We start from the raw sequence: 7,537 nt of genomic DNA, 5'->3' as shown, positions 1-7,537 counted from the left end.
TCACCGTTTGAACATAATAACCTTTTACATACAATATCATATATACAAAATTACAAATCACAGACGTCTCCATCTGTCGATCATTTCTCCAAGTGAGACCTTCCCTGTAAAGCCACCCGCCGGAGACCGTCGCACCCCCACAGCATCAGTGGAGACCATCGACCCCACCCCTAGGTTCGTTTTTGTTCAAATTTTCCTGCTATCTTCGTTTTTTTCCTGCTGTCATTAGCATACTTTGTTGCTTCATTGAATCTATCAATTGATTCATAAGAATTGCAAAATAGAAACATTCACTCTGTGTGGTTTTTTTTCCTGTTGTCTGATGTGGATTTTTTTTTCTTAGCCTTATTCTTCAATTCTATTAATAATTGATACATAAGAGCTGTGACAGTTGTTTATCTTTCAATTATGTTATATGATTGTAAGATGTTAGATGTTAAATCAAAATGTCAAACCATAAGAACAGGAAACAAGATTAATTACCAAACTGTTTGTCAATGCTAAATCTGTAACCTATATGTTATATTCATAGGATGCTTATATGATAATAAGCTATAAGTTAATAAGTTAAAAGCTATTTTAATAAGCTTTGCGAAACAGACTTAGTAATGGCTTCGTCACGAGAACTACAAAAAGAGTTGGAGGGGAAAGCCAATGATCTCAGCAAAATCCAAAAGGGCAAGTCATGACTCTATCATCCACATAACATAACATCTATTACTATTACTATTACTATTATTATTATTTTTACTGAAATGAAATAAATCATAAATTAATATTTTGATTTTTGACATTGTGTATACATATCCAAGAACCACCAAGTCAGAAAGAAGTACACCATCCAACTTGGTGAAAATGAACTTGTCCTTAAGGTTTCCCTTTTTAATGTTTTCAAATTTGGGTTTCGTTTTTTCTTTTAGCAATTCACTCTAATATTACTATGCCATTTTACTAGCATTTTATCATTGTGATTTAATGAATCTCTTTTTTGTTTACAGGAATTGGATTTGTTGAATGAGGATGCAAATGTGTACAAATTAATAGGACCAGCGCTTGTAAAGCAAGATCTAGCTGAGGCAAATGCAAATGTTCGCAAGAGAATTGAATATATTTAAGCTCAGTTGTAAGTTTAAATTATCATATTTATGGGTGCATGTTTTCACAACTCATTATTCGTTTTTTTGTGCACAAAACCTCTAATTTCTTTAATTTATATGTTTGTATAACTAATTTAGGGTTTAGGGCATAAAGATCTTATGGAACAATGTTATGTTAAAACATATAAAGTTTTGCGATAAATAATTATTTGTTACCTAAAAAATAGTTTATTTTAGCCTAAATAACAACTTTTTTAGCCCAAAATCAATCGGGGCGGGGGAACGTGGGCGGGGGTAATAAAGGGGATCCGGGGACGGGAGGGGGGTAGGAACATTGAACATTCCGGGGACGGGGGCGGGGACGGGGAACAGGGAAATTTCGGGGGCGGGGCGGGAGATGCACTCCCCGTCCCATTTGCCCCCATTGACATCCCTAGATTTAACTCTTCAGGATATGGAGGAAAAGCAAAATAGCAAAAAAGAAACGGTTAGTGTCACCTTTTCTCTTTTTCATCATGAGTTTTTATAATTTAGATGATGTTCATAAATGATATTATGACAATAGTTATCTAAGAATTGATAAAAAAAATTACTTTTTACAGATTTATAAGTTACAACAAATGATTCAATCTCTTCAAGCTGGAAAAGGCAAGGCTTAATTTGCATTATGACAAGTTCATGTAAAATTTGAAAATGTTTGCATGTAGTTTGAGATTCATAGAGTTCTTGCATAATTATATTTTGGAATTGTGATTTTCACTACAATGTTATATTTTTCATTTTCTAAATCATTTTAATAGTTTTTTTAGTTAACATATAGTTGTGTTCTTATAACTTAGATTGACGAGAATCATATTGTGTTCTTATAACTTTAATAAAGAAAAATATGTAAAAATATAATAATAAAAAACTAAGAACTAAAGTGGTAAAGATATGTTGTGTTCTTTTATAATTTCTAAAATCCAACTTTATTTTAAATAATATAGAAAGTAACAAGACATTCACAAATTGCGCCTGTAGCTCAGTGGATAGAGCGTCTGTTTCCTAAGCAGAAAGTCGTAGGTTCGACCCCTACCTGGCGCGAACTGTTTTTATTTGACAAAAAAACAATTATTATATTGTTTTTGATCTTATAACTCCAACCTATTTTTATCTTTATATTTTTTAAATGTTGAACCTTTCCACATCAAATTTTATAAAATATCATTTTAATCTTGTTTATTTTCTTAACTTTTGTATTTATCTTCATGGATTGACGTTTTTAAGATGTGCGAGGTGGACGACCACACAATGACCATATCATAGAGGGGGTCTAATCTTTACATACGATTCATTATAGTAGACTAATAATTCATGCTTGAAAACAAAATTGATTTAAATGTATCGTCACCTGCCCAAAGTCAGTTCACCCTATGATTCTCGTCAATCTAAGTCAGAACATGTTATATCAGTTATCACTCTTTCTCTTGAACCTACTAGGTCATGAGGGTGTGTGTGTGTGTGTGTGTTTGATTATTGATTAATTGATTGTTTCAAAATCAATGCACCATCTGATTTAGAAATCAAAATTGTAAGTTTCAAAATCCAATAAGATCACTCAATTTCATAATTGCTTTTGGAATTCAATTTTATATTATTGATTAATTGATTGTTTTAATTTTAAAAATCAAAATCGAGTTTTTGAGAAATCTAATGCTCGGCTCTAGTGTCTCAATTTCATAATTGATTGACTTCTATTGTGGCTTGTGTTTTTAATTGTTTCACTTTCAAACGATTATTTCTTTTAAAACAAGATTTGAACAATACAATAATTATGAAAAGAATCTTGTTTTTTTTTTTTTTGCAAAAATTAGAGTTTGATGACAAATATCTTAAGTTGTGTTGTAGTCGTCTTGAAGCCACACTTAAGTATGATGAACGATCAGATATTGCGCCAATAAACTTTATCTAAAGCTAAATACGGTTGACGAGTTCTTACCAAATGATACTACTCACTCTATCAATGTTTTAAAATACATCAAAAAGTCGGTTGTTTTCCTAATGCATATAAAATCTTGGTGATTATTCTAGTAATCGTTGCATCTATAGAAACATTTTTCTCAAAATTGAAGTCGTGAATGTCCTACGTATCGTCCACAATGTCACAAGACAGTTATCACCCATCAACTTTGTAAAATATGAGGTTGACTCATTCGATTTTGAACTTTGTAAAATATCATTTTGAAAACACATACATAAATTACCAACATCACAATGTATAATGATGATAAAAATACAAAATAAATAGCATTAAACTTGTATAAAAATGAAATAATTTCAACTTCAAACGCTAAAAATAATAATCTAGTATCTATACGTATTTTCTAAGACTTTGACCAACATTTTAGAATAATATTAACTTCAAACTATTTTGTTTTTGTTTTTATACCCAAAAGAACAACCTTCCAATCATTTTCGATTAAACGGAAATAACACTTTTCATTTCTAATTTACACAAGTAAACAAACCGACTGACATGAATCTTTAAAATTCGGTCGAACATAATCTTCGTGTTATTTTCAAATTAAATCAGCTTCTTTATTCTTAAATATTTATTCCAAATTTTGTAACAAATAAATAATCATAGATTAAAAAAAACTCAACTAACATGATCAACCAACCTCCTTTCCACATAAATTGTAACCACCACTCTATTTATACCAAAACTCTTCACTTCCTGTTCCTCACCACCACCACCACCATGGAACCCACCATCATAGGAACCTCCGATTTCATTAAAGCCTACTCCGATGGTACCATTGAGCGTTTCATACCGGAAACATCTCCGGCCTCTCTTGACTTGTACGATGGCTACAAGTGCAAAGATGTAACCATAGATCCATCAAAACCAATAACTGCAAGACTTTTCATCCCCACCGCCGCCGTCATGCCACCATCACTACCAATCGTGGTATACTTCCACGGCGGCGGTTTTGCAATCGGCTCCACCACATGGCTAGGCTACCATCACTTCCTAGGAGACCTTTCCGCCGCCACTAAATCAATCGTTCTTTCCGTCGACTACCGTCTCGCACCGGAAAATAGGCTTCCGATTGCATACGAAGACTCTTATGCATCCCTCGTTTGGTTATACAAACAAAAACCGTCCGATTCCTGGCTCCAAGACGCCGATCTTTCTAGGGTTTTCCTCTCGGGAGATAGTGCCGGAGGAAACATAGCTCACCAAGTAGCCATTAGAGCGATCCGGGATACGCAGTGTCCGGTTAGGGTTTCTGGAATACTCTCCATTCACCCGTACTTCGGTAGTGAGAAGCGAACCGAGTTAGAGACGAAAGTCGAGTCAGCTGATGATGTGAAGTCGAACGATATGTTTTGGAGCCTAAGCGTGCCTAAGGGCTCGAACCGTGACTATGACGGGTGCAACCTTGAAAAGATGGTGGTCTCGATGTCGGAATGGAATCGGTTTCCGGACGTTCTTGTTTTTGTGGCGGAATTTGATTTCTTGAAGGAACGAGGAGTGGAGTATGCCGAATTTTTGAAGGGAAAAGGCGTGAAAGTTGAACTTATTGAGACGAAAAACGAAAAACATGTTTTTCACGTTTTCCGGCCCGATTCCGAGGAGACTAAGTTGTTACAAAGTCAGATGAATGAGTTCATACATAGTTTTTAAACTCTTTGTACTCCTTAAAGATTTAAACACATAAAATTCGAAGAATAAATATAAAATATAAGACTTATTTACATGATTTATGTTATGGTGGAGCATTTTGTATACCTACGGATGAATCTAATGATCAAATCCGCTCATGAAACCGCCTACAAAGCCGGCTCCATTACAACCTCCGCATAGCATTTCTTTCCTGCCTCTGCAAGAAGAAAGACATGAAAAATAGCATCAAATAAGTCATAAAATAACAACATGCTTTTCAATTTGTCTCACTAGGATACTTTTCTTTTTTCTATTTATGTTTTGTCATTCATATTTTGTTCATGTACGATGCATGACATTTTGGGTTGTTTTCATGTATTTTATTCATGTCATAATCATTACATCAATATTAAAACCAAATTTTATTAACACCCAACATTTTTTATTGTTTTCATGTATTCCTAATATAAGTAATGTGTCACCAAACTTAGTAAGTGATAAGTTGGACATTTTTTTAGAGCACATTGACTATGTACATGTTCAAAAAAAAAGTAAGGAATTCATCAATGTATCAAATAAGTAAAAACAATTATGAAAAAATGAGGAAGGAAAATAATTAGTACCCACAAAGCCAACACGAGTCCCCAGCTTTAAATTGCCCGTTAAAGAAATCTTCAGGGTTAATACCAACACCTTTGCATTGCGAACATTGAACTGCACCTGCAATTCTCATAAAATTTAGTGATCCAAGTGAAAACTTTTACCACGTTTTTTTATTCCCACAACTGCTATTCGTATAAACTGTTGTCTCGATAAATAATATTTAAAAAATATCCGACAAACTCGAGAAAATGGAAGAACAAAAAATGAAGGGTTGGATCAAATTAATAAGATTTGGATTATCAAGTAATATTGAGATAAGTGTAAAACTGTAAATTCACCAAATTAGCCCTAGCTTTAAGTAATTTTGACTACATTTGATTCTTAGCGTAATCCCCTATCAAAACACACCTCCTAAGTGGCAAACCAATACCTTTTCTATCATGTCAAGAAATAATAATAATAATAATAATAAGCACAAATTTTGATTTTAAACAATCAAATTCATCAAATTTAGTAAATATATGAAAGGGAGTTTTTCTACTTTTCTTGAAAATACATATAAAAGCGATTTACTTACCATTTCCATCACAATCCGTACATATGACACTCTTTGCTTTTGGCTTTGTTTCCTTGTCTCCTGTAGCCTGGATATTTGCCAATAGTACGCAATTCGTATATCAATAACTCATAGTTTCCATACCCGAAAAGCCCTAATTGTGAAAGTAAGATTGCGATAATAAAAAAGAAGTTTAGAACATTTGATTGAATGCAAGAAAAGAATGGACCTTAGGTTTCAAAGAGTCAAACTTGACTGTTCTATGAAGCTTTCGATTGCTTTGATTGGCGATAAGAACGCCTATGATTGAAAACCCACAAGCCAAATTGAACCACAATCTGGTAGAGTTAGATTAAACAGCATGAAAGTGTAGATTTTTGGTGGGTGGGAGTGAAAATTTGCAGTGGGAAGAAGACAATTTACCTGGGTTCTGAAGAGGTATGAATTGTATGGCTAAAAAACATGAAGATAAAGCCATTGTATTATTCGGAAGTAGGAAGTGAGTTGAAGATAATGATGATATAGGCCACACTTCCCATTGTTCTGTTCTAGAAATCAAAATTGCCCACAAAAATTTGTAACTACTTACATATTTATGTAACTGTTAAATTTTCATAAAAACTCAGTGCGTTTTGTGGGAGAAAAATGAGAAAACTGTTTTTGGTTTCTTGAAAAAAGAAAGGTGTTAAGTATAAATTTAAAGTATAAATTTTAAAAGACGTATTTAGGTAAAAAAAAATTGAGTTTTATTATTATTATTATTATTGGAAAACTAAGTGTGAGAATCATACATTATATGAGTTCACTAAAAAATAAGAAAAACTTAAAAGGGTAAGAAAATTTCAAAAATATAACAAAAAGATTATTCTTTATTTTTTAGTGTAAAAAATATTTTTAAATTGAAAATTTTGTACTAAAAACACCAACAAAGTACTGAGATAAGTTTGTAGTAACCAGTGGTAACCGGTTAGCTCAGGTAAAATAATGACTTGGTTATTTAATGGATATTTACTCCTTCAATAACCAAATTAGGGTTCTTAATCTTCATCAACACACCTCCTTCATGCCACGGCTCCTATGACATCTTTATCTTCACCAACATTTCCGAAATCAAATTCACGCATTTCCAAGAGCACGAGTACAATTGATTATGCTAACCCTTGTCACTAGGAGAAGTCTTGCGTAATTTGGACCTCAACTACAAGGGATAATTCGGGTAAAAGGTTTACGTGTTGTCGTAACTCAATGGTAAATGAATCTCATATATTTATCATCTATTTCTTACATTGTTGATGCAAATTTTATTATGTATATATATGAAGGAATCCAAGAAGAAAAATGTGATTTCTGGGAATGGGTCGATGAAGATGAAGAACCAATAACACAAGATAGCATTGAAATGAAGATATCAATATTGGAAAATAATTTATGGACTCACAAGGTGAAGGCGGATCAGGAATAAATGAGTTTTAAAAAAAGGATGATAAGTTAAGTAGGAAATATTGGAATATCAAATGTTGTATGTTGTTGTTTTTTGTTATGTTTGTATTGTATGTTATTCTAAAATAAAGTGTACAGTTGGGTAATGTACTTTGAAGGTTGTAATGCAATGACTTTGGTAATGTAGTTTGA

The 7,537-nt window shown here is 32.8% G+C and overlaps 2 protein-coding genes, 1 non-coding gene and 1 pseudogene across 3 annotated transcripts; 3 read left to right on the top strand and 1 right to left on the bottom strand.

Moving 5' to 3' along the window:
- Positions 1-608: 608 nt before the first annotated feature.
- On the top strand, positions 609-1,756 carry LOC144998621 (prefoldin subunit 6-like; annotated as a pseudogene).
- A 351-nt stretch (positions 1,757-2,107) lies between these two features.
- TRNAR-CCU (transfer RNA arginine (anticodon CCU)) lies at positions 2,108-2,180 on the top strand. Its single transcript has one exon. It is a non-coding gene; the product is annotated as a tRNA-Arg (tRNA).
- A 1,560-nt stretch (positions 2,181-3,740) lies between these two features.
- Positions 3,741-4,767, top strand: LOC144997101 (putative carboxylesterase 6). The gene has a single exon (XM_078956930.1). It carries the CDS (start codon positions 3,745-3,747, stop codon positions 4,765-4,767), a length of 1,023 nt encoding a protein of 340 aa, XP_078813056.1. The 5' UTR covers positions 3,741-3,744.
- LOC144997102 (protein BUNDLE SHEATH DEFECTIVE 2, chloroplastic-like) lies at positions 4,758-6,486 on the bottom strand. Its single transcript, XM_078956931.1, has 5 exons — positions 6,329-6,486; positions 6,135-6,205; positions 5,927-5,993; positions 5,370-5,466; positions 4,758-4,963 (listed from the first exon to the last, which is right to left on the bottom strand). The coding sequence occupies exons 1-5, from the start codon at positions 6,381-6,383 to the stop codon at positions 4,885-4,887; spliced, it is 369 nt and encodes a 122-aa protein (XP_078813057.1). The 5' UTR covers positions 6,384-6,486; the 3' UTR covers positions 4,758-4,884.
- Positions 6,487-7,537: the final 1,051 nt, after the last annotated feature.

The sequence above is a fragment of the Lactuca saligna genome, chromosome 5, assembly GCF_052625555.1.
Source record: "Lactuca saligna cultivar CGN05327 chromosome 5, ASM5262555v1, whole genome shotgun sequence".
NCBI lineage: Eukaryota > Viridiplantae > Streptophyta > Magnoliopsida > Asterales > Asteraceae > Lactuca > Lactuca saligna.
The sequence above is the reverse complement of the archived record's forward strand: the minus strand, read 5'-3'. Positions and strand labels throughout refer to the sequence as shown.